The following is a 27,777-nucleotide window of genomic DNA, read 5'->3' as shown; positions in this document are numbered from 1 at the left end:
GAAGAAGAAGTTGCGTTAGTCTCTAGTTTCCTGATCATGTAAGCTATGAATGCATTGAGGCTTTTTCTGATGGGAGTTCTGGTGTTGTAGATTTGGGTGAGCACGTTGAGCGCGTCCTGCTCGCTCAAGAGTGACAGCTTTCTTCTGATGGCGTCATCAGGCTGGGGTTGGTTCTTAAGTTGGCATATCGAATCCAGCAGTCGCTGCACTGAGTGTGGTAGCGGCACGCCGGAAAACATGGCTGCAGCGTTTTCTTTGGTTTGGTTTGGTTTTGGTTTTTGGGGTTGTTTTCAAAACCCAAAAGTACACTGGTGTTTCCCGCTCATCCAACGTTTGTGTAAACTGAGTTTCAACCGAGATCACGCTTCCCAACCAAGACAAGTGTGTGGAGTTTTTTCTCGTAATTTCCTTGTTGGTTACCGTTTATAAACGACAGGGTTGATTGACATGAACAGTAGAGACATTTTCAGACCATATATTTTCATGATATTCCGTGTCACAATTACCCATACCCAAACCACCATTGATGAGCACCTAGCCCTAATCTTTTTCTGTTCTTTATTTTGGTCTAGTCATATCAACTTCTTTTATCATACAGAATCAGAATCAGGGACAATCTATAAAGTATGAACCTTCTCAAGTTCTTTTTCTTTTTAACCCTTCTTTTCTTCCCTTTTCATATCACATAGCTTTTTGACATGAGTCAGTTTGGCAACCTTGTTCGTTAAGTTACTTGGAGAAGTCAGATTGATAACCTCCCTCACAAACCAATGAATGAAGGGGAAACCATCATAGGCTTTTACAATTTAAGAGGCTTAGGCCATGAAGAAGGGAAAAGATTCTAATCCATTCACTTGTTATCCAAGTGCAGCCTATTGAAATGACAGATGTTGATCTTGGTGACATTGAAAACATTACACATGGCAAGGGAAAGAGGTATGCAGCATCTGGCAAGTATTGCAACGTCGAGAACAAGAATGACTAGCATTTACCAAACTCAGAACCCAGTGGCGTAACTTTGACGGGTAAAAGGAACGTAGATTAAGAAGCTCGTCAATGACATTTACCTTCTTCAGTCTAATGTATTCCTTTCTACTATATATGTGTTCAGAGAGATATTGATCAGGTCTCTGTTCTAAATAGGTAAAATTAAGAAAATGATACGATATCTTTCGTACTTATCCGTTCAACTTATCGTTAACGCTAATTTTATGGTAAAAATTTGATATATCAAGCTCATCATTATATAGTGGTGTGCGTCAGTGAGATTATATAGTGAGAGATATTCGTTTCTGTTTGTAAAAGACAATGGAGAAGTGCTGGTCTTCATGACCAAGACCAAGGTCTAATTAAGCTTCCTTTTCGGCCCTAATGTACTTGCTAAGCCAAAGCCTCCATTGATGAGCAGCTCTAATCCTTGCTTTGGTCTAAATCGCATCAAACATGTAAACGAGAATCTTAAGAGATGCATATATAGTATCTCTATCAAATAATGGAATCCAAGCTTTAGTGACTAGGCGACAAACCAAATTATGAAATGAAGTGCTCTCCCGGACAATAACAACGAAATCAAGCTTTTGTTTAAATGACCAAACAAGAAGAAACTCGAGCTTTTGTTTGAGTGCGGCCTCAAGCAGATGAGCATTTCAAACCCAAAAGAAGCTTCATATTATGAGTTATAGAAGATGGTGTTGATGACCATTCATATCAGCAAGTATTGGTGTCATTAGTTCATGTATTCTAATTCAGAGTGGTCATGTTTCTTGTAACAAAATCATATTGGTTTTACCAATAGTATTTTTTAACGAGTTGTTCACCATCAATGGGGAAGCCTGCGAAGACCTTTACGGCTTTACATATATAGTCTATTAGAAGGAACGATACACAACGCAACACTAGAGAAGGAAATGACAGTAAAAGACTACAGGTCACAGGATCTCTTTTAAAACAGAGGATACAATTATACAAAACCTTTCATTCTTGATCCTGGCGTGAAGTTGGCACAAAGCTTTACCTGCAACTCTCCACGCAAAGGAACACAACGTCACACTTTCTTTCCTCTTCGCATGGTCATAACACACATGATATATAGCATGTGCCTCGTTATATATCTCCTCAATCGGCCTTCTACTCTCCTCAAAGTCATTAGCCTCGTACAGAATCTACAGATGAAGGTCAGGCAATTGTCAAAACAAAACTAAATTACGACTTTTCATAATCCACAAGCATAGAATGTAGAAACGTCAAACATTTACCTTTTTATAGTTCCTAATGACCACATCAGCAGACTGGTTTTTGCTCTGTTTATCACCATCATCCATAGCAGAGGCCATCTCTTCCCTGTACTGTTGGTATAGTTTCTCCCACTTGTCCAAGCAGGCATCAGGGACTTCTCTTTTATCAAAAGCAGGAAGTTTCTCGACTTGTGCATAAGGAAAGATCGGCGTGTTAAAACTCTATGCATCTTATAATGCACAAGAACTTTGATAACAGCCCAACTAATATTAGAATACATGTATCACCTTTGAGAGAACGCTCTTCTGTCTGATACTCGTCCACCCTGTTATAAATCAATCCCAAAACTGAAGTAGAAGGGTAAGAGTTGTTCTTTCCCATGTAATGGGGGAAACGTGCGGCTTTCAATTCTTTCGGGATTACAACCTGTTACAGAGAAGGTAAACCTAGTTTCAACTCACAACCAAATCACTTGAAAGAACATCAAAACCTCTTAAGTTATTGATATCCAGCTATTAATTTCCATTTCTAATTCCTGGACTTAAAGATAGCTGACCTTAACACCTTTCTTTGCTGCATCTAAGGCTGTGTAATATAAGTCAACCAACTTTAGTATCTTTTCCTTCACACCATTCTTTTCAGGCATGTTATTATCACCTAGAGTCAAGAATCGATCCATCCAAGCAAGCCAGTTATCAGCAGCCTCACTCATATCAAAACTGAAACAGCAGAAATTTGAAGATTGTACAACCCAGATGATTATAATTATCATGCAAATAATAAGCCTCTAATTGGTAGGAACCTATCAACCTAATGAAACTAGAACGTGAAGGTTGTACAACCCAGATGATTATAAATACATAGTCAGCTGCATACCTTGGTTCAAACCTATTGGTCAAGAATGATTTAAACAAAACATCTTCTAGATCTTCAGGCGAAAGGTCAGATGGACTCCTACTGGGATCTTTTTTAGTAAATACTGAAGCTTCAATCCAAGGTGCACTTGGTTTGTACCACTCCAGTAGCTGAAGAGGTAACCATCGTGTGTGTAGGATATAGAAACAAGTATGGGATCATCAATTGATAATTAGAATAATGATAAACACTCTGTTTTTCTTAGTGTCCTGCTACATCATGACCTATGAAAAGTATATAAAAAAGACTATGAAAAACCAGATATGAGCTATGCAAGCCACTCAAATTAATGTAAAGATATGTAGACAATAGTATGTGTTTTTCCAATGACCCAAACTTTCAAATAGCTTTTTACGTTTTCAGATCTAAATATCACTTGTCGGCATCATATCGGTTTCGAAAAAAAATTATATCGGGGACATATCGAGATTTATCGGAATATATCGGATTTGCTAATTTTCAATTAAATTTAATATATTTATGAATTTTACTACAAACAAGTACCAAATAAAAATACACAAATAGTTTCAAATAATAAAAAGAAGTGTCTAAATAAGGATTGAGGCAGACAGGTAGTGGTTTGACTTCACATATAAAACTAGAGGTTTCGTCTAATGATTTTTTGTCTTCCATGATAAAGGTTTCGGCGTTCGAATATGAATATAAAGTTTTTGCCTTCTAAGAAACTGAAGTTTTTTGCGTTCTAAGAAAATGAAGTTTTTCATGGACTTGATGTGCAACTCGTCTCAATTTTAAGTTTAGACATTTTTTCTTTTCTTCACAAAAGTAAAACGATAACATTATTTTTTGAAATAAAATTTAAAAAGATCTGATATATCATGTAAAAATCGGGTTGACCGATATATCGGATTTTGACCATAAAATTAGCGTTCACTGATAACTTGAAAGGATATGGAGTTTTACTTCACTAGCATGAAATGAATGCATAAGAAACTTAACAAAGTATGGGGTGAAAGAAAACAGATGAGAGTAAGACTTCAGAGGCATGAACAAAATCTGCAATTTCATATATTGGCCAAGTAATTCTGGATCTACGCATGCCAAACTTTTCAAGGAACCAATCTATGCTTTATGTCAATGCCAAGTCACCAACCTGAGGGTTTCTTGAGACCCAGTAGAGATCACCATCAAAATCTCCACCACCCATTTCATCAGCAATAGAACGGGGACCTTTGCAAGAGAAGAGTATACCATATTTGGCATTTCCAACAACAGAATCAAGCTGCTTTACATAGACGGCTTTTAAAACATGAATATCCCCAAAGTGTAAACCCGGATACCTGTACACCAGTACCTTTCCTGAAAGTTGTCCATCCTTCCTACATCAGACCAAAACAGAGATTTAAGGAAAATGTTTGTTGACACTAAAATCCATACATTTAATAAGAAATTAAGCAAAAACACAACACATGTAATATTGCAACAAAAGATTGCTTCAAGTATAATTTGAATAGGTCTCACTGCAGAGATTAAAATAATAATATTTCTGTTGAATCACAAGAAATACTACTGATCAGATAAAGTAAAACAAAATAGGTGCGTGTACATACTATAACATACTTGGTACATATGGGATATACAATCAAAGGAATATTTTGATTCAATCTAGCTGTATCATCGTAGATATAAGATGTGGCATCAAATTCTGAACTGTATTTCATATTATATGTGACAAGGAAGGGAGCCAGAAAATTATACATACAGGATAACACAGACTTCATCTTTTTTTAAAGTCCCTGTAGGATCAGCAGTTCCCATCAGATTATAGGAATCAGGAATATAAAGTCTCCCTTTTCGAAGGCTGTTGTTTTCCTCTTTCATGAGAATTGACAGACGAAACCGCAAGTATGATTCTTCGAGAGGTATACCGAATGAGATCATTAATTTTGCAGAGAAATTGTCATCAATCTCACCATACTTCTCAGCAACTGTGAAATGAATGATGGGTACCAATAAAACAACAATAACTGAAAACGAAGAACAGGAAATTGCTAGAATATAAACCAAAGCAAGAAATTGGTTGCCAACTTGACCCCAAAAAATCTGAAACATAAGAAGAAGAAAGAAAAAGTAATGTAAATCTATCAGCTTTAACTTCTAAGCACTATAATGTACCTCTGAGAGCTGGTCGCGTCTTGCAGAAAACACCATGAGCATCTTCCAAAGCTTTATTTAAAATCTGGATGAAAAATTCTTCCGGTACCCCTCCATGCATTAGAAGTGCAATTAATATCCTTGATAAATGTGTATTCCTAGGGGGAGTACTGAAAAACGAAGTTTCCATAGATATAATAAGTTCATTCTCCTGATCTTATATTGTTAAATATATAAGCTGCGAACAATTCATTGTTCAACAAGTGAATATATGTGACTAATTTTGGAAACATATCCACATATGGTAATGACCAACTATATTTTATATCAATTGAGTGGTGAAAAGAAACAAATTAACGCAAAGATAGTGACTAAATCTGAATATACCTGGTGCCAACTATTTCCAAGGAGTTCAGTGATTGAATACTTTTGGAAATGGTTGGATCTGTCTTAACTTTAAGCATTGATGGTCGAATCTGGATTCTCTTCGATTGAAGCTGCAAATTTCGACATAACAACTGAAAATGGTGTATACTAAAAGAAGGGAATTCAGAAGCCAGTAATTGGAGCTAAGAACTATGCCCTAAAGTTTGCATTGTTATCAAGCCAAATCTGACAGATAGTGTTACTTAAATTCAGATGCTAGTAATTGGCACTAAGAACTATTCCCTAAATTTTGATTGTTATCAAGCTGAATCTGATTGATAGTGTTACTCAATATATTTTAGCAATGAAACCACAATCTGAGGGAGCTTTTTAAACATAAAAATATAAATATAAATAGGAGAAAAGAGCATTATCTCCACCAGGTAAAGTCGTTTCAGAAAAAATGACAACTGTAATACCTTTTTATTAACAAGAAATGTTCCTTTAGAAGCACTGCCATTGTGAAAAAATCGGCACTGTATGAGCAAAGGCTACAAAAGGAGAGGGAAAAAAAAGGGAAAAGGATATGAGAATATATTGTGTGCTAAAAAAGGAGTTGTGAAGCACAACAGAGTCTGGAAAAGAGAAGAACATCCAGAATACTTATTTGCATACCGGTTCTTCAGTTCGAAGACATGGCCGTTTCTTTTCCATATTGTTATCTTCAACTTCATCAGGAGCAAGAAGTCCCTAAATAAATCATAAACTACAGGATAAGCATGCAGAGAGAATGTAGAAGACATTTGCATCTTTGGACAAGGACAACACAGAACATAATTACATATTATGAAGCTATGAGAATTATATGCAGATTGGACTCAACCATAGAAACTGAGAGAAGAGAGGAGATAAAAAAAAAAAAACAGTCGATTCCAGGAAACTATAACGCAGGGAAATGAAACTTAATTGCAGAAAAAAGTAAGTCTTTGTATCTGTTTGAAAGTACATTTCTGTTTGATTTTTATTAAACTACATGTATAGTATAAAATAAATAACAGCTTGTCCTAGAAGCAATACTCGAAATATTGTTACATCAACCAATTTTTTCCTGACCCATTTTCATATTACTAATATGAACGCAGCATAACCAAAAATTGGCGGTATTAACCCTAATTTCAGATATAATCATAGAAACTCAAGCTTGTATGCTTTGCAAGCACTCATTTTAAGAAAATTTATTTTGATAAGCCAGATGCCACTAATTGTGAAGATAATTTAACCATGATCTTCAAGGTATAGCTAATTAAAACAAATATAAAAACTATTTAACACTTAGAATTGGGAACCTTCATGTGTTCATCGCTGATCCACTGCCCTTTCGCTTCTATCTTTGGACAAAGTAAAGCCAAATCCTCAGATATGAATCCGGTTCCATCAGTATGTATAAGAGGTTTTTCATCTCTATAGATACGATTACCAGATTCATCCTGCAGTTGACAATAAAGGAAATTTTTATATAAATATACTGCATTTAAAAGTGAAAAATGAACCGAAAAAGGAAAGGAAGGAAGTTCATGAAAAAATACAGTTAAGGATCATACGAGACAGTATTCTTCCTCAATGTGTTCAACCGTGACAAGTGACCAATCTACTTTTAAGCTTGTTGTCTTGGACAAAATGAGTGAAAACCTGGATCCCCAACAAGAATGGTACTACAGAATCGTAAAGGAAAAGTGCTATATAATAGCATTTGGAAAATTAACAACAGTGCTACAAAATTTACATACCTAATCATGTAGTTATCGACACTAGCCAGAGTATGTGCATGCATGAAAAGGCATCTGGCTTCATGCATTGTTCTATTAGATAGCTTGTAATAGACATCTTGGTCTATCGCTGCATCAGATGCCACTCGAACAAAGTAACATTTGACAGCTGATGAGGTTGGATCTTTCTTTTTCTCCTCATTACCACCATCTTTGAACACTGTTTTATAACCATACGAAAGGTAGAAAGATGATAATCAATGCTACTAGGATCCTCAAAAATTCAAAGCTACAAATACAACATTTTCAAGAATTGATAATAGGTTAAAACCCCATAGGAATAATGGTCTGAAAATCTTGATAAATTAAAAGGTGTTTTGGGCATTAAGAATGAAGAGAAAATCCATAAACCTCCTAATAACTTATCTTATGGCTTATTACTATTATGGATGGCGCGCACACGACATACATATGGAAAGAAACTATTCTGATGTAAAAATCGGTTATCTGTTTACTCAAACATTGTTTCATAGGAAGTATGGCTTAAATCCTTCATTCCAATTTTATATTTAAAAATCTTATATCAATTCAGTTCTTTGAGGATAGTACGCAATTCTTTTTATTTGCTGACTATAAACCCTGCCTACTCAATACATTGATGCTCCTTTCCCTATCAGGTATGAGTAGTTTAAGGTGCCTTTAGCCGAGCTGAGGTTTCAGCCTTTTCAACCAGTACTATACCCAAGCTATGACCAGTGATTCCAAAGACCTACCCCGTTCAACTAAAGAAATGTCCATCCAGGACCTCAAATGATCTTCACTTGATTAAATATTCATCATGAAAAGAATTAAAATAATACAGAATTGAATATCTCAAAACTGGTTAGGGAAGTAAAACATCTCAAAAGCTCAAAGTTCAAATTCACCATCAGAAGGCATTAAAAGCATACCAAAGAAACGATATCGCCTCAAACCAACAAGAATTCCTTCTCTTGCAACCTTCATATACGTAGAATAATTAATGTCACCAGCAGGTATTTGACACCTCTGCACCTCTTCTTTGGCAAACTTCACCATTAAAACATTGTCATCTCCTAATTCTTTCTGTAGGAGTGTCCTTCTTATTTTGTATAGATAAGGGCCCTGCATTCGAATTCGAGAAACAACATCAGTTATAAAACATCTGCAAGAAGCCAACAACGGTTATGGGACCGTGAAATTATTACTGAATAGGAAATGAATGCATGGGATTCAGTGGAAATTGCTCATTTATGCTATTAAGTCAACTTCCAAAAGAGAATTGCAGAGGGCTAATCACAGATGGCTAGAGGGAACTTTGGTCTTACTTAGAATGGGAATTAGAACATGCAAGTTCCAGTTGACTATTAGATTCCTGTATTACATGTATTAAATAATATGATTTTTGGAGTTTACCCTGTATGGGAAGGATTTGAACTTGGAACCTCCACACTACCTGAAAGAATACCTGGATCCCACCTTACTGAAGGAGTAGATCCACAGTTTTACTGAAACCACATTTCATGATATAATATTTACATTACTGTTTCTCTTATTTAGTATCAACTTCCCTCTATAATATACACAGTTGTAAACATAGAAACAAAAGCATTAAATTACTAACAGAGAGGTAAGCATGCAAACCTTGAATTGGTAACTCCCATCCACGTTGACGTAACAGTGATAGACGTATGTGCTTCCAGAATCCCAATCAAAGTTCTATAATACATCAAAAAGGGTCATCAAAAATAAATGGAGGTAGGCTTGTGCTTGTATTAAAGATCTTAACAATGATTTTTTATAATGCATCTTAAAGCTAAATGCTTGATTAATAATTACTTAGGCAAGGGCTCAAATGATCAATTTGATGCACGGCACAGCCAAGTGTACTTGTATCCAGTACACTTACACATGATGATAATAATTTTTACATCCTGAAAGATTTCATAATGGCTGACTATACCTAAAATTACAGATCAGAGTAATCAATCTCGTACAATAATTAGAGAAAGGAATTTACCAATCTACGGTCTTCGGTGCTGATGCATTTTCGACCTAGATTTTCCCAAACTGTGCTCTCAAACGTTACCATGGGGAAATCTTTCCAATGGCGAATGTCTTCAACTGCTATAAGATCTTTCAACTTCATTCTGACAAATAAACACAAAATGACCACCCAAAAGGCAGGTAAATAATTCAACCAAGACTAGCTGCCAAATAAGCAAAGCAAATCACAAAGGAGGAAATGTTCCTTACCCTCCAGCGTAACTCAATATGAGAAATTGTTTTCTATATTCAAGTTCTCCCAGAGCTACCAAGTGTGCTTCTCCATGGCCTTCAGGTTTGTCGGTAACTGAGGACCTAGTGAGATTGTCACCTGCAGAAGCACACACTCACACCGAGCCCACAATGATTTTATCAAGGCGTTATAATCATAGTAACTACTGACCACAATGATTTGCATGAAACTGAGAAAGTGAAAGTATGACGGACCTTGAAACCTCTTATGAAGTTGTACAGGAATAACATCAGCAGACAGTCTATGATATGGTGAGATGCAAACGGCCTTTGATGGAGAACAACTAGTGGCATATAGTGGTTCCCCTTGAACAGGAGTCTGATAAGTTAATACCCCACCTGCACCAAAAGCTTTCATCATAAAACACTGCTGACCCCAACAAAATGCTTCAAATTGAGAAAATGAAAGTATGACAGACCTTGAAACCTCTTCTCAAGTTGTACACGAGCAACAGGGGTAGACGGGCTTTGACAAGGACAAGTACGTGCCACCTTGAATGGAGAGCCTGAGCAATAATATGGTGATTCTCCACTGGGTTGGTCTAGAGCAGTATGTGCCTCACCTACACCAAAAGCTTTACCAAAGTCATATAACACCATCCATCACAGCACAATCAAATCAACATAAAAAGGTGAAAGTAGTGACAAACCTTGAAACTTGTCACTAAATTGGACAGGGGCAGACAGTAATTGAGAAGAAGTGCCTACAGCTTCCAGTTGAGAACCACAGGAATATGCTGATAGTCCAATAACAGGTGCCAGATGACTAAGTGCCTCACCTGCACCCAAAGTTTAGTCATATAGCAGCGGTAACCACAAATCCACAACCAAATAAATCAACTTGAGAAAGCAAAATATGACAAACCTTGAGACCTCTCATCCACTTGTCCATTAGTATACAATCTTTGATAAGAACAACTCCCGGCGGCTTTCCACGGAGAACCATTGCAGTGAGGTAAGCGTCCAACAACATTTAACCTGTCACCAAGTGCCTCACCTGCACCCAGCACTCTAAACACATTCACACACAAGGAAACACACATAACCACGATGCAATGCATCAAAATTGAGATCACAAAAAGCATAACAAACCTCGAAACCCCTCTTGTACATAAGCAACAGAGCTCCCATTACAGCTTCCAGGTTGCTCTACAACACAAAAAGCTTCAACCTTTAAGCTTAATCATATCATCAAACACCTACAGGACACTAAAAGAAAAAAAAAAGCTTCCAACTTTACAATCTAAACTGCTTCAGCATTACCTGGATGGCCGAAGTGAAGCCTCCGAGGAGTCTCTGAACTGCCACCTGGGCTCTGAACATGAGCAGAACGCACCGTTTTGGACGGCGACGGAGAAGAAGAAGAAGAGCTACCGTGCTTCTTGATCATGTGGATGATAAAACCGCCGAGGCTTCTGATTTCGCTCTTGGAGATTATCGTCAGGATCTTCATTGCTGACTCCTCACCCTGGGCCGCGAGCTGCCGGATGACGTCAGCTTCCGGCCGAGGTTTCTTTTGTTCCTCACAGATTTCCCGGAGCTTCAACTCCACAAGGAGAGGTAGAAGCGCCTCTTGCTGCTCAACCCAACTCCGCTTCATATCAAAGTTCGAATTTTTACCGGACATTTGGATAAAGGTTTGGTTTTTGGTCGGAATTTTGGCCGGTTTCCGGTTGGTGCAGTGGGGTTGATGGAGTGGTGTATGTCAGTGAGATTATAGCGAGAGAAAGTCGTTTCTGCATGTAAAAGAGAATAGAGTAGTGCTGGTCTTCATGACCAAGACCAAGGTAAGCTTCCTTTTCAGCACTAATGTACTTGCCTTATGCCAACGCCTCCATTAATGAGCAGCTTTAATCTTTGCTTTGGTCTAAATCAGATCAAACATGTAAGTTTCTCCCGTGAGATTAGTGAGTGAGAAACTTAAAAGATGCATATATAGTACGTCCGTATATAGTATATCAAATAATGGAGTCGAAGCTTTAGTGACTAGGCGACAAACTTTATCTAAACCAAACATACAGAGAATTATTGAAACAGTTGCTTTTGGCGTTTTGGAGTTCACTGTTGACCTCTGTTCCTTTCTTTTGGAGTTTTGGTCGTCTTCTGTTTTTTTTGTAGTTTTGTTTGAGACTTTGGATTATCCCCTTACTCTTGCATAGGGTTTATATTACATATTGATGAGCACCTCTAACCTTCATGGTTTAAAAGAAGTTGATGTTATTTTGAGAAGAAGAAAGAAGTTGATGTCTTCTTCTTCTTCTTCTTCTTCTTCTCAAAATAACATCAACTTCTTTTAAACCATGAAGGTGCATGTGGTTCATATAGAATCAGAGACAAACTTTATAGTTTGGACCTTTTTTTCTTTCTTTTCATCTCTCTTTTTCTTCCCTTTTCATATCTTAATCGTCAAGTTGCTTGGAGAAGTCGGTTTGCTAACCTCCCTCACAAACCAATGAATGAAGGAAAACCATCATAGGTTGTTACAATTTAAGGCTTAGGCTATGAAAAGAGAAAGGATTATAATCCATTCACTATTCATCCGTAGCCTATTGAAATGACAGAGGTTGATGATCTTGGGTGTGACTGCGAAAACATTACACATGGCAAGGGAAGAGGTATGTTATGTAGCATCTGAGAAGTAAGCAACATTACAAGTTTACAACACATAAATTGCAACGTGGTGAACAAGAATGACTAAAATTTACCAAACCGAAAACACAAAGGCGTAACTTTGAGAGGTAAAACAAACGTAGATTAAGAAGCTAGTCAATGACATTACCTTCTTTCTAATGTCTTGTTTACAGAGAAAATTTGACCAGGCATGGTTTGCGCCCAAACATAAACATGGTAACATTCGGTTTTGGTAAACCGTATCTTGAAATATATCTCCCTCACGTTCTAGTGAAGAATGTATGAACTTGGTGATGTTTCCAGTTTGATCAAGTCAATTTAGTTCCTCGAAAGCATGTGAGACTATCGGTTGCAGTTCAACGTATCAAGTTTCCAGATTAAGAAGCTTATGTGGCTATCGCAGGTTTTAATTTCCGCGTTGCAGTTCAACGAAACAATTAAAAGGACTATCAGTTGGAAGAAACTATGAACTTTGGTAGCTGGACTGCTGGTAGTGATGAATATACACATGTACTTCGCACTCATTAGTCACGAAAACAATTCCTGACCAAATTCAAACAACTTTGATACATTATAATGAAAGAATCGGTGGTCAATATGTATATGAAAAATTCACAATCTGCAAAGCAGATGCAATTTATGGATGTACAGTACAAGGCAGCAATCAACGCTTAATTCATGGTAAGTTAGTGTTAGCAAGTCCCGTCGACTCTGCAACTTCTGTAGCCCAAAATTCATGTGTATCAATCAGAATTTTTAGAAAATAAGAAAATTGCAAAAATATTTTATTTTAATTAACTTTAGTTAGATTGTGGAAAATTGCAAAAATATTTTATTTTAATTAACTTTAATATTTTATTTTAATTCGTATAATTCTTATAGATTATTAAACTTGGAATTTGAGTAAAAATCACATTTTTCGCTTTCTCGTCAATGTCAGGCGAAACGAAACTGATCTCAGAAATTTAAATTGAAAAACGTTACGTTTTCTATCATACGAGAGTTGACTTTTATTCCGTCACTCGTCTCTAAAAACTTTCTTCACAAAAGTTGTATAACTTGTCGATACGAGTTCGTGGACACGCAGCACACCTAAATCGAATGTCGTAGGTGAATATTATTATCAACGGAAGTTGGTTTCTGATTTTGGAAGGCTATAAAAGGACTTTTTTGGAAACTTTCCAAAAAAATCAGATTTTTCCCCCGATCTTCTCTCTCCTCTCCCCGATCGACTTTTCTCCGCCGCCTTCACCACCGGCGATCTCGTTCCTCCGACCACCGTGCACGACACCGCCGGTGTCGTTGGAATCGCACTGCCGAGACGTTTCGACCCATTGTAGCGGCGAACCACCCCGTGTCGTGACACGTCGCCACCGAGGAAACGGTGTAGCAGCTCCGGAAAAATCAACGGCGACGGCGACGCAGGGGCTCAAGGTTGTGACGGCGAGTCCTCCTTCCTCTTCCTAGGCGCGATTCCACCGGCGGTGCAGCTCGAATCGAGCCGCTTCAGCTCCAATCTTCTCTCCCCGATTCAGGATCTTGCGCCGGCGGTTTCCAGCCGACTTGGGACGAACTAAAGGTATGGTTATATCTCTTTCCTTGTGATCTACATTTTTCATGTTGGGAGTTTGTTAAATTGAGGAGTTTTGGGTGGAGGTGGTGGTGGTGCGCGTGCCGCCGTCTGTGGCGGCGCGTGGGAGGAGGTCAGGGCGGCAGGGGCTAAGCTATCAACCTAGAACGGTGTATGAGGAGATTTTGTGGGGTTTTGGGGGCTGCGTGTGAGGTCACGCGTGCCTGTTTAGGCGGCGCGTGAGCGCAACGCACGGCTGCCGGATGGTGGCGCGTGAACATTAATTTTATGAATGTGTTTCATGAACATTGTTCAATCGTACTGAATTGGCACTTGAGATTTTACGTATCGTTTTCTAAGTATTTTATCATGTTATTAGGTGATCGACGAAACGAGTGAGGGAATCGCTCTTGGTGTCGTGGAAGTTACACGCAAGAAATAAAGTGAGTAAATCTCACTATGACAAGTCTACCTTTGACGGTGATTCATATTTATGATTTCTTAAAAAGATTGAACGGTGACATTTATATAATATAGTGGGTTGTGTATGTGTACAAAAATGGTAAATACGATACATATATATGGGTTACTATATTATATAATGCAACGGTTTATATTTCCAAATGAGATTATATTGTGGTGACTATATTTATATTTTTGTGCAAGAGTCATCTGGTTGTAGTACAATAAACATGTGTTGATTTTTATATTGTACGTGGTTTTAACATTGAGTCTTGTTAAAACGTTTTCTGGTCTTCAGACGTTGTTGGCAGTAATCGGAATCAAGCCTTGGCCGGGTGTCAGTTACGATCAATTAGAGCTCTAGTTTGTATGTCGGTGTACTGCATGAGGGGTAACAGAAGGGTTGCCTGGGTCTCATGAGTACCCATGTTTTGAGTGATATTGGGTAACATATGGGTTGCCCAGTGTATGTCGGTGTACTGCATGAGGGATAACAGATGAGTACCTAGGTCTCATGAGTACATGTGTTTTAAATGATATTGGGTAAACAGATGGGTTGCTCAATGTCTCATGAGCACGCATATTTTTATATATTATTAAAGAACCAGATGGGTCATCCAGTGTCTCATGAGTACGCTTATCTTTAAATGTTATCTGTTATTTTCCTTTGTTTGTGATGTATGTTATATTGTTGGTTTACTCATACAAGCTGAAAAGCTTATCGGGTTTGTGTTTACAATCTCGGTGCACCAATTCGATAGTGTAGGGGATAGTTCTGCATGTGGGGATTAGCATATTCGAAGGGGCTTACTCTGAAGATTTCTCACTTCTGTTTGTTGTGAGGATTGAGCAAATTTTACATTTCCATTTGTTTTAATATTGAGGTATAAATTGGTTATGTATTATTTAAGTCGACTGAGTCGTACTGTGAACTCAGTTTCGATACACTGTTGTTGTAAGATGATTTTATTATATTTTGAGATTGTTTTAGAATTATCATGGATTCGAATTCGAATTTTTGTCATTCGAAATTCCAGGACTGTAACAAGACATTTTCAGTCTTTTAGACCATATATTTTCATGATACTGATGATGATTTGTGGTAAAGGTCATATCTTTTGAGCTAAAAAGGAAATGGCAGAACATGTTAGCCTAATTGACTTGGAATTACAGTCAAGTAGTCTTTGTAATTACAGTCCATCAATAAAGATGAAAACTTGAGTCGGAATTTCTACATGGCTAAATTTTAAGAACAATAATGCGCTTTGCCCCATTAATAATCAATGTTATTTTATTTTCAAAACTATCATATAAGTACATAAATTACATAATTCGATCTATTTTTGATACATATTGTTATTCACTCGGTTAGTTCATATGGTTACTGATATATTTTCATGGGTAAGTTGGTCTTCTCAGTAGTAATGAAGAAGGGAAAGCTACTTTTACTCGTTTTACATTATTTCTCTCTAACTTCTTTGTCTGCATAATGTAAAGTTTCTTCAAAATTATGATGTAAGTATAATCAATGAGAATATTGGTCTTGGGGTTATTGACAATTTTGCTCTAGGTATGTATGTCTTAGAGTTATAAATAATCCCCCCCCCCCTCTCTTCCTTCTTTGAAATTTATGTGTGTCTCTTCCTCCTTTATAACATGTTGATTGAACTAATAATTGGGGTTGTGCAAGAGGAAGAAGAGGCGAAATGAAGCAAAATGCAAGAAAAAGACCCAGATTTGACGGGAACTGTGGTTTAGAGCAAGATGGGGGTGAAGGGGGGGAGAAGAAATTATTTATAACCCTAAGACCCAAATACTCAAAACAAAATTGTTAATAACCATACGACCAATAATCTCATTGATTACACTTACATTATAATTTTGAAGAAGCTTTCCATTACGCAGACAAAGAAGTGAGAGAGAAATAATGTAAAACGAGTAAAAGTAGTTTTCACTTCTTCATTACTACTGAGAATACAAACTGACACATGAAAGTATATCATTAATCACATGAACTAACTGAGTGAATAACAATATGTATTAAAAGTAGATCGAATTATGTAGTTTATATATTTAGTTTTGAAAATAAAATAATCTTAATTAGTAACGGGGAAAAGCTCATGTACCTTTCTACATTACAAAAAACAGTCGACTCTTTGAAGCAACTTTGCCTACTGTAACTGTAGAAAAGGATAGCTATTAATCTTTCCATAGTTCTTCTCATTGATTCATTTTGTAGAAAAGTGAAACGAAGTGCTCTCCCAGACAGTAACTATGAAATCAAGCTTCTGTTTAAATGATCAAACATGAAGAAACTCGAGCTTTTGTTTGGGTTCGATCTCAACCAGATGGGCATTTTAAACCCAAAAGAAGCTTCTGTCATGAGTTATAGAAGAACCCAAGTGTTGATGACCAATCATATAAGCAAGTATTGGTGTTATTAGTTCATGAATTCTAATTCAGAGTGGTGATGTTTCTTGTAACAAAATCAAATTGGTTTTAACAATGGTATTTTTTAACGAGTTGTTCACCATCAATGGGGAAGCCTGCGAACACTTTATATAATTTAGAAGGTATGATACACAACGCAACACTAGAGAAGGAAATGACAGTAAAAGACTAAAAGTCACAGGATCTCTTTTAAAACAGAGGATACAATTGTACAACACCTTTCATTCTTGATCCTGGCGTGAAGTTGGCACAAAGCTTTACCTGCAACTCTCCACGCAAAGGAACACAACGTCACACTTTCTTTCCTCTTCGCATAGTCATAACACACATGATATATAGCATGTGCCTCGTTATATATCTCCTCAATCGGCCTTCTACTCTCCTCAAAGTCATTAGCCTCGTACAGAATCTACAGATGAAGGTCAGGCAATTGTCAAAAGAAAAGTAAACTACGTCTTTTTCATAATCAACAAGCATAGAATGTAGAAACCTCAAACATTTACGTTTTTATAATTCCTTATGACCACATCAGCAGACTGGTTTTTGCTCTGTTTATCATTATCACGCATCGCAGAGGCCATCTCTTCCCTATACTGTCGGTATAGTTCCTCCCACTTGTCCAAGCAGGCATCAGGGACTTCTCTTTTATCAAAAGCAGGAAGTTTCTCGACTTCTGCATAAGGAAAGATTGGCGTGTTAAAACTCTATGCATCTTATAATGCGCAAGAACTTTGATGACAGCCCAACTAATATTAGAATACATGTATCACCTTTGAGAGAACGCTCTTCTGTCTGATACTCGTCCACCCTGTTATAAATCAATCCCAAAACTGAAGTAGAAGGGTAAGACTTGTTCTTTCCCATGTAATGGGGGAAACGTGGGACTTTCAATTCTTTTGGGATTACAACCTGTTACACAGAAAGTAAACCTAGTTTGAAAGAACATCAAAAACTCTTTTAAGTTATTGAAATAATTTCCATTTTTAATTCTTTAACTTAAAGATAGCCGACCTTAACACCTTTCTTTGCTGCATCTAAGGCTGTATAATATAAGTCAACCAACTTTAGTATATTTTCCTTCACATCATTCTTTTCAGGCATGTTATTATCACCTAGAGTCAAGAATCGATCCATCCAAGCAAGCCAGTTATCAGCAGCCTCACTCATAGCAAAACTGAAACAGCAGAAATTTGAAGATTGTACAACCCAGATGATTATTATTATCATGCAAATAATAAGCATCTAATTGGTAGGAACCTATCAACCTAATGAAACTAGAACGTGAAGGTTGTACAACCCAGATGATTATAAATACATAGTCAGCTGCATACCTTGGTTCAAACCTATTGGTCAAGAATGATTTAAACAAAACATCTTCTAGATCTTCAGGCGAAAGGTCAGATGGACTCCTACTGGGATATTTTTTAGTAGATACTGAAGCTGCAATCCAAGGTGCACTTGGTTTGTACCACTCCAGTAGCTGAAGAGGTAACCATCGTGTGTGTAAGATATAGAAACAAGTATGGGATCATCTATTGATAATTAGAATTTTGATAAACACTGTTTTTCTTAGTGTCCTGCTATATCATGACCTATGAAAAGTATATAAAAAAAGACTATAAAAAACCAGATATGAGCTATGCAAGCCACTCAAATTAATGTAAAGATATGTAGACAATAGTGTGTGTTTTTCCAATGACCAAAACTTTCAAATATCTTTTTACGTTTTCAGTTATCTAAATATTACATCACTTATCGGCATCATATCGAGATTTATTGGAATATATCGGAATAGTAAATTTTTAATTAAATTTAATATATTTATGAATTTTACTTCAAACAAATACCAAATAAAAATACACAAATAGTTTTAAATAATAAAAAGAAGTGTCTAAATAAGGATTGAGGCAGATATGTAGTGGTTTGACTTCACATATAAAGTTAGAGGTTTTCGTCTAATGATGTTTTTGTCTTCCCTAATTAAGGTTTCGGCGTTTGAATATGAATATAAAGTTTTTGCCTTCTAAAAAACTGAAGTTTTTTGCGTTCTAAGAAAATGAAGTTTTCATGGATTTGATGTGCAACTCGTCTCAATTTTAAGTTTAGATATTTTTTTTCTTTTCTTTAAAAAAGTAGTACGATAACATTATTTTTTGAAATAAAATAAAAAAGATCTGATATATCATGTCAAAATCAATTGACTGATATATCGAATTTTGACCATAATTAGTATTGACTGATAACTTGAAAAGATATGGAGTTTTACTTCACTAGCATGCAAATGAATGCATAAGAAAACATATGAGAGTAAGACTTCAGGTATGAACAAAATTTGCAATTTCATATATTGGCCAAGTAATTCTGGATCTACGCATGCCAAACTTTTCAAGGAACCAATCTATGCTTTATGTCAATGCCAAGTCACCAACCTGAGGGTTTCTTCAGACCCAGTAGAGATCACCATCAAAATCTCCACCACCCATTTCATCAGCAAGAGAACGTGTAAACCCGTATTTGGCAAGAGAAGAATATACCGTATTTGGCATTTCCAACAACAGATTCGAGCTCCTTTACATAGACGGCTTTTAAAACATGAATATCCCCAAAGTGTAAACCCGGATACCTGTACACCAGTACCTTCCCCGACAGTTGTCCATCCTTCCTACATCAGACCAGAACAGAGATTTAAGAAAAATGTTTGTTGACACTAAAATCCATACATTTAATAAGAACTTGAGCAAAAACACAACACATGTAATATTGCAACAAAAGATTGCTTCAAGTACAATTTGAAATAGGTCACTGCAGAGATAATTAAAATAATAATAGTTCTGTTGAATCACAAGAAATACTACTGATCAGATAAAGTAAAACAAAATAGGTGCGTGTACATACTATAATATATGGTACATATGGGATATACAGTCAAAGGAATATTTTGATTCAATCTAGCTGTATCATCCTAGATATAAGATGTGACATCAAATTCTGAACTGTATTTCATATTATATGTGACAAGGACGGGAGCCAGAAAATTATACATACAGGATAACACAGACTTCATCTTTTTTTAAAGTCCCTGTAGGATCAGCAGTTCCCATCAGATTATAGGAATCAGGAATATAAAGTCTCCCTTTTCGAAGGCTGTTGTTTTCCTCTTTCATGAGAATTGACAGACGAAACCGCAAGTATGATTCTTCGAGAGGTATACCGAATGAGATCATTAATTTTGCAGAGAAATTGTCATCAATCTCACCATACTTCTCAGCAACTGTGAAAAAATATGATGGGTACCAATAAAACAACAATAACTGAAAACGAAGAACAGGAAATTGCTAGAATATAAACCAAAGCAAGAAATTGGTTGTCAACTTGACCCCAAACAATCTGAAACATAAAGAAGAAGAAAGAAAAAGTAATGTAAATCTATCAGCTTTAACTTCTAAGCACTATAATGTACCTCTGAGAGCTGGTCGCGTCTTGCAGAAAACACCATGAGCATCTTCCAAAGCTTTATTTAAAATCTGGATGAAAAATTCTTCCGGTACCCCTCCATGCATTAGAAGTGCAATTAATATCCTTGATAAATGTGTATTCCTAGGGGGGGTACTGAAAAACGAAGTTTCCATAGATATAATAAGTTCCTTCTCCTGATCTTATATTGTTAAATATATAAGCTGCGAACAATTCATTGTTCAACAAGTGAATATATGTGAGTAATTTTGGAAACATATCCACATATGGTAATGACCAACTATATTTTATATCAATTGAGTGGTGAAAAGAAACAAATTAACGCAAAGATAGTGACTAAATCTGAATATACCTGGTGCCAACTATTTCCAAGGAGTTCAGTGATTGAATACTTTTGGAAATGGTTGGATCTGTCCTAACTTTACGCATTGATGGTCGAATCTGGATTCTCTTCGATTGAAGCTGCAAATTTCGACATAACAACTGAAAATGGTGTATACTAAAAGAAGGGAATTCAGAAGCCAGTAATTGGAGCTAAGAACTATGCCCTAAAGTTTGCATTGTTATCAAGCCAAATCTGACAGATAGTGTTACTTAAATTCAGAAGCTAGTAATTGGCACTAAGAACTATTCCCTAAATTTTGATTGTTATCAAGCCGAATCTGATTGATAGTGTTACTTCAATATATTTTAGCAATGAAACCACAATCTGAGGGAGCTTTTTAACATAAAAATATAAATACGAGAACAGAGCATTATCAAGTAATCGTTTCAGAAAAAATGACAACTTTAATACCTTTTTATTAACAAGTAATGTTCCTTTAGAAGCACTGCCATTGTGAAAAAATCGGCACTGTATGAGCAAAGGCTACAAAAGGAGAGGGGGAAAAAAAGGAAAAAGGATATGAGAATATATTGTGCGCTAAAAAAGAAGTTGTGAAGCACAACCGAGTCTGGAAAAGAGAAGAACATCCAGAATACTTATTTGCATACCGGTTCTTCAGTTCGAAGACATGGCCGTTTCTTTTCCATATTGTTATCTTCAACTTCATCAGGAGCAAGAAGTCCCTAAATAAATCATAACTACAGGATAAGCATGCAGAGAGAATAGTAGAAGACATTTGCATCTTTGGACAAGGACAACACAGAACATAATTAGATAATATGAAGCTATGAGAATTATATGCAGATTGGACTCAACCATAGAAACTGAGAGAAGAGAGGAGATAAAAAAAATAGACAAAAATAGAAAAAGATACCCAGTCGATTCCAGGAAACTATGAAGCAGGGAAAAGAAACTTAATTGCAGAAAAAAGTAATGCATCCGCGCAAACATGACTCTTGCAAATTATATGTATCTGTCATTAGCTATGAGACCTACGCGCTAGCCAAGTGCGCCACCACCCCGAGCAATATTTTTATTTGTCTTGTATACCAAGTTTTTGGCTGTGAAACAGCAATCCAAACAGTAACATGATATCTGTTTGAAAGTACATTTCTGCTTGATTTTTATTAAACTACATGTATTGTATAAAAGAAATAACAGCTTGTCCTAGAAGCAATACTCGAAATATTGTTACAGCAACCAATCTTTTCCTGACCCATTTTCATATTACTATAATGAACGCAGCATAACCAAAAATTGGCGGTATTAACCCTAATTTCAGATATAATCATAGAAACTCAAGCTTGTATGCTTTTCAAGCACTCATTTTTTTTATAAAAAAAATCTATTTTGATAAGTTAGATGCCCCAAATTTTGAAGATAATTTAACTATGATCTTCAAGGTGTAGCTACTTGAAACAAATATAAAAACTAATTAACACTTAGAATTGGGAACCTTCATGTGTTCATCTCTGATCCACTGTCCTTTCGCTTCTATCTTTGGACAAAGTAAAGCCAAATCCTCAGATATGAATCCAGTTCCATCAGTATGTATAAGAGGTTTTTCATCTCTATAGATACGATTACCAAATTCATCCTGCAGTTGACAAGAAAGGAAAAAATTATAAATATACTGCATTTAAAAGTGAAAAATGAACCGAAAAAAGGAAAGGAAGGAAGTTCACAAAATAATACAGTTTAAGGATCATACGAGACAGTATTCTTCCTCGATGGGTTCAACCGTGACGAGTGACCAATCTACTTTCAAGCTTGTTGTCTTGGACAAAATGAGTGCAAACCTGGATCCCCAACAAGAAAGGTACTTCAGAATCGTAAAGGAAATGTGCTATATAATAGCATTTGGAAAATTAACGTCAGTGCTACAAAATTTACATACCTAATCATGTAGTTATCGACACTATCCAGAGTATGTGCATGCATGAAAAGGCATCTGGCTTCATGCATTGTTCTATAATTAGATAGCTTGTAATAGACATCTTGGTCTATCGCTGCATCAGATGCCACTCGAACAAAGTAACATTTGACAGCTGACGAGGTTGGATCTTTCTTTTTCTCCTCATTACCACCATCTTTGAACACTGTTTTATAACCATATGAAAGGTAGAAAGATGATAATCAATGCTGCTAGGATTCTCAACAACTTATTGCTAAGAATACAACACGTTCAAGGATGGATATATAGGCTAGGTTAAAAACCCACAGGAAAAAGGGTCTGAAAATCTTCATATTTGAAAAGGTGTTTTGGGCATAGAAGAATGAAGAGAAAATCCTTGAAAACCCCAATAATTGATCTTATGGCTGATTACTATTATGGATAGCGCACACACGCATACACGACATACATATGAAAAGAAACAATTCTGTTGTAGAAGTCAATTATCTGCTTACTCAACCATTGTTTCATAGGAAGTATGGCTTAAATCCTTCATTCTCATTATATATATATATATAAATCTTATATCAAGGCAGTTCTTTGAAAATAGCATGAATCCTTTTTATTTTCTGACTATAAACTCTGTGCCTAAATACATTGATGCTCCTTTACCTATCAGGTATGAGTAGTTTATAGTGTAGTGCTTTAGCCGAGGGTCGAGCCTTTTCTTCCCACTACCACCCAAGCTATGACAAGTGTGATTCCAAAGACCTACCCCGTGTAAACAAAAATACCTAGTTCAACTAAAGAAATGCCCATCCGGGACCTCAGATGATCTATCATTTCACTTGATTAAATATTTATCATGTATTGACCAAAAAAAAAATTTTATCATGAAATTAAAGATAATACAGTTCGAATTGAATATCTTAGATCTGGTTAGGGAAGTAAAACATCTCAAAAACTCAAAGTTCAAATTCACCATCAGAAGGCATTAAAAGCATACCAAAGAAACGATATCGCCTCAAACCAACAAGAATCCCTTCTCTTGCAACCTTCATATACGTAGAATACTTATGATCACCAGCAGCTCTTTGACCTCTCTGCACCTCCTCTTTGGCAAACTTCACCATTAAAACATTGTCATCTCCTAATTCTTTCTGTAGGAGTGTCCTTCTAATTTTGTATAGATATGGGCCCTGGATTCAAAGTCAAGAAAAAACATCAGTTACTAAACATCTGCAAGCAGCAACCAATGGCGATGGGACCATAAAATTATTACTGAAAATGAAATGAATGCATGAGATTCAGTGCAAATTTCTCATTTATGATATCAATTCAACTTCCACAAAAGAATCGCAGATGGCTAGAGGGAACTGTGGTCTTACTTAGAGCTGGAATTAGAACAAGCAAGTTCCAGATTACTATTAGGTTCCTGTTTCACATGTATTAAATCAAATAATATGATTTGTGTAGTTTACCCTTTATGGGAAGGATTTGAACTTGAGACCTCCACACTACCTAAAAGTAGAGATGGCAAATAAGCCAAAAAGTCCGAGCCCGGCACGAGCCGAGTCCGTTAGCGGTCCGGTTCGTACCGAACTCATTATTAAAATTGGTCGGACTAGGCTGAGATATATTAACTCATGAGCCGGGCCCGGCCCGAGCCTCTTTTGAGCCCGGACACGATCAATTCATAAATCGACACATTAAACACATAATTTTATATTATTTATATAAATATTTAAATAATTATCATTATTAGACTTAAATATTAGACATTTTAAATTAAAATCTCAAGATTATTTCATTATTTTAAATATAATATTTTGCAAATATTATAAAAGTAGTGAAGAAAACGTCATTGTTTTGACATACATAACGTTTTAGAAATAAGATTATGAAATATGTTGTAGTATTTTATTTATTTTATTATTTTAATAGTTATATAAAACAAATATTATAATTACATAATATTTTTGGTTGTGCTATTCACACACACCCTCCAAGTCAATCATAAAGCTTATTTTAGGGGTAAATTTATAAATTCAATAAATTTCTAGTGATAAAATAATTGGAGTGTATGAATAGAAATTTTGGATGTGTTAATAGCATAACCCAATATTTTTTATTTTAATTGTTCTTATAATGTTAATGGGCCGGGCCGACCTGCTTCTTAGCCCGGCATGAGCCCGTCACAATAAATAAATGGACTGACTCAAGCATGGCACCAACACGGTTTTAGCCCGCTTAAAATGAATCAGGCGTTTGCCACCTCTACCTAAAAGAAAAACTGGATCTCGGCCACCTGATTCCTTCAATACATCCACAGTGTTACTGAAAACCACATTTCATGATATAATATCTACATTACTGTTTCTCTTGTTTTGAATCAACTTTTGTCCTCTTTGATATACAAAGTTGTAAACATGGAATCAAAAGCATTAAACTAATAACAGAGAGGTAAGCATACAAACCTTGAATGTGTAATTCCCATCCACATTGACGTAACAATGATAGACGTATGTACTTCCAGAATCCCAATCAAAGTTCTATAATTCATCAAAAATATAAAAGGGTCATCAAAAATATATGGAGATAGGCGTGTGCTTGTATTAAAGATCTTAACAATGATTCTTTATAATGCATCTTAAAGCTAAATGCTTGATTAGTATTTACTTAGGCAAGGGCTCAAATGATGCAAGCCACAGCCAATGGCTTTCCAGTGTACGTGTATTTAGTACACTTACACATGATGTTAGTAATTTTTACATCTTGAAAGATTTCATAATGGCTGACTATACTTTAAATTACAGATCACAGTAATCAATATCGTACAATAATTAGAGAAAGGAATTTACCAATCTACGGTCTTCGGTGTTGATGCATTTTCGACCTAGATTTTCCCAAACTGTGCTCTCAAAATTTACCATGGGGAAATCTTTCCAATGGCGAATGTCTTCGACCGCTATAAGATCTTTCAGCTTCATTCTGACAAATAAACACAAAATCGCCACCCAAAAGGCAGGTAAATAATTTAACCAAGAGTCCAAGACTCGCTGCCAAATAAGCAAAGCAAATCACAAAGGAGGAAATGTTCCTTACCCTCCAGCGTAACTCAATATGAGAAATTGTTTTCTATATTCAAGTTCTCCTAGAGCTACCAAGTGTGCTTCTCCATGGCCTTCAGGTTTGTCGATAACTGAGGACCTAGTGGCACCGTCACCTGCAGAAGCACACACTCACACTGAGCCCGCAATGATTTTATCATGGCGTTATAATCATAGTAACTACTGACCACAATGATTTGCATGAATCTAAGAAAGTGAAAGTATGACGGACCTTGAAACCTCTGATGAAGTTGTACAGGAATAACATCACCTGGCCACTGAACATGAGCAGAACGCACCGTTTTGGACGGCGACGGAGAAGGAGAAGGAGAAGGAGAAGGAGAGGGAGAAGGAGAAGAAGAAGACCTACAATGCCTGATCATGTGGATGATAAAACCACCGAGGCTTCTGATGCTTTGGCTCTTGGAGATTTGGCTCAGGATCTCCGTTGCCGACTCCTCACCCTGGGCCGCGAGCTTCCGGATGACGTCAGCATCCGGCCAAGGTTGGTTTTGTTTCTCACAGATTTCCTTGAGCTTTGACTCCACAGGGGGAGGTAGAAGCGCCTCTTGCTGCTCAATCCAACTCCGCTTCATATCAAAGTTTGAATTTTGGCCGGTTTCCGGTTGGTGCTGTGCGATTGATGGAGTGGTGTGTGTCAGTGAGATTATATAGTGAGAGAAAATCGTTTCTGTTTGTAAAAGACAATGGAGAAGTGCTAGTCTTCATGACCAAGACCAAGGTCTAATTAAGCTTCCTTTTCAGCACTGTACTTGCCTTATACCAAAGCCTCCATTGATGAGCAGCTCTCATCTTTGCTTTGCTCTAAATCACATCAAAAGTGTAAGTGAGAATCTTAAAAGATGCATATATAGTGGAATCCAAGCTTTAGTGACTAGGCCACCCACAAGGTTTATCTAAACCAAACATAGAAGTATTGAACCAGTTGCTTTTGTTTTTAGCGTTTTACAGTTCACTGTTGACCTATGTTCCTTTCTTTTCGTTGTCTTCTGTTCTTTTGTTTGAGACTTAGGATTATCCCCTTACTCTTGTATATGGACTAGGGTTTATTACTGGGAGTTGATTTTGCTTCTAAAATGTTTAGAGAAAACTTAACAGTGTAGAAGAAGAGCAAAATCATATTCCGTGTCACAATTGGGTACCACCATTGATGAGCGCCTAGCTCTAATCTTTTTCTGTCTCTTTATTTTATTTTAATCACATCAACTTCTTTTTTGAAGGTGCATATTATACAGAATCAGAGACAATCTATAAAGTCTGGAATCTGGACCTTCTCTTTTTTCTTTTCTTTTCTTTTCTTCTCCTTTTTAATCCTTCTTTTCTTCCTTTTCATGTTACATAGGTCTTTGATGAACGTACTCATAACTCATGGCAACCTTGTTCGTTAAGTTACTTGGAGAAGTCAGTTCGGTAACCTCCCTCACAAACCAATGAACGAAGGGAAACCATCATAGGCTTTTACATTTTTTTAAGTCTGATTTTCATAGACCTAGCCATTTGGTCACCACACTGGGTCCATGTAGTGCTTCATCACCTAGGAGCTAACCTTATTCGACGAGACAATGCACTAGTTTTACCCTGTCTTGGGCTCATCAGGGGATCAGCTCTAGACTCCGACCAGTTTGTGTAGGGATAACCTAATCTCTTCTTCATCGTCAAGTTTTTAATTAACGACAAACTCCTCATATTTAACTGGGTTGGTCTGCCTAAACTTGTAAGGGCAACACACATATGCTCCTACACTTCCTGATCTTGATGTGATCCCACATATGTATTAATCTTTTACAATCAGCGACGCCCACGATACACTCTTGAATACGGGACGTGACATTAGGCTATGAAGAAGGGAAATGATTCTAATCGATTCGCTATTCATTTAAGTGTAGCCTATTCAAATGACATGTTGATCTTGGTGATCTTGGGTGTGACCGTGTGTAATAACCCGATTTTTCAAAAAGATGTTTGGTTTGTTTAATTTTTATTAAGTTGTGAAATTCAATTAAAATGAATTCGGTTGTTTGCGACTTTACGAAACGAAAACGGAAACGTTCTCGGAACGTTTAATT

General features: G+C 36.5%; 2 protein-coding genes across 3 annotated transcripts; both read right to left on the bottom strand.

Annotated features, from left to right (window-relative positions):
• Nucleotides 1-1,750: 1,750 nt before the first annotated feature.
• LOC126782577 (probable RNA-dependent RNA polymerase 3) lies at nucleotides 1,751-11,493 on the bottom strand. Of its 2 annotated transcripts, XM_050507885.1 has the most exons (24): nucleotides 10,977-11,485; nucleotides 10,806-10,862; nucleotides 10,579-10,710; nucleotides 10,364-10,492; nucleotides 10,133-10,276; nucleotides 9,909-10,052; nucleotides 9,672-9,792; nucleotides 9,436-9,565; nucleotides 9,060-9,134; nucleotides 8,348-8,540; nucleotides 7,419-7,617; nucleotides 7,233-7,320; nucleotides 6,978-7,118; nucleotides 6,307-6,381; nucleotides 6,111-6,182; nucleotides 5,653-5,762; nucleotides 5,287-5,435; nucleotides 4,874-5,099; nucleotides 4,265-4,490; nucleotides 3,112-3,260; nucleotides 2,792-2,954; nucleotides 2,523-2,661; nucleotides 2,256-2,425; nucleotides 1,751-2,162 (listed from the first exon to the last, which is right to left on the bottom strand). In XM_050507885.1, the coding sequence occupies exons 1-24, from the start codon at nucleotides 11,338-11,340 to the stop codon at nucleotides 1,929-1,931; spliced, it is 3,630 nt and encodes a 1,209-aa protein (XP_050363842.1). In that variant the 5' UTR covers nucleotides 11,341-11,485; the 3' UTR covers nucleotides 1,751-1,928. The 2 variants fall into 2 exon arrangements, 1 of the variants encoding a protein (XP_050363842.1); XR_007670785.1 differs by lacking the exons at nucleotides 1,751-2,162; nucleotides 2,256-2,425 and having other exon boundaries at nucleotides 2,625-2,661; nucleotides 2,792-2,892; nucleotides 10,977-11,493.
• A 5,357-nt stretch (nucleotides 11,494-16,850) lies between these two features.
• On the bottom strand, nucleotides 16,851-26,502 carry LOC126782698 (probable RNA-dependent RNA polymerase 3). Its single transcript, XM_050508034.1, is given in 20 exon segments — nucleotides 16,851-17,236; nucleotides 17,331-17,500; nucleotides 17,598-17,736; nucleotides 17,839-18,001; nucleotides 18,159-18,307; nucleotides 19,257-19,346; nucleotides 19,348-19,489; nucleotides 19,873-20,098; nucleotides 20,288-20,436; nucleotides 20,654-20,763; nucleotides 21,098-21,169; nucleotides 21,295-21,369; nucleotides 22,143-22,283; nucleotides 22,398-22,485; nucleotides 22,584-22,785; nucleotides 23,587-23,779; nucleotides 25,058-25,132; nucleotides 25,442-25,571; nucleotides 25,686-25,806; nucleotides 25,923-26,502. Coding segments are annotated over 20 exon segments (3,033 nt in total). The 5' UTR covers nucleotides 26,287-26,502; the 3' UTR covers nucleotides 16,851-17,002.
• Between the last annotated feature and the right edge of the window lie 1,275 nt (nucleotides 26,503-27,777).

Source organism: Argentina anserina, chromosome 1 (assembly GCF_933775445.1).
Source record: "Argentina anserina chromosome 1, drPotAnse1.1, whole genome shotgun sequence".
In the NCBI taxonomy this organism is placed as follows: Eukaryota; Viridiplantae; Streptophyta; class Magnoliopsida; order Rosales; family Rosaceae; genus Argentina; species Argentina anserina.
The sequence above is the reverse complement of the archived record's forward strand: the minus strand, read 5'-3'. Positions and strand labels throughout refer to the sequence as shown.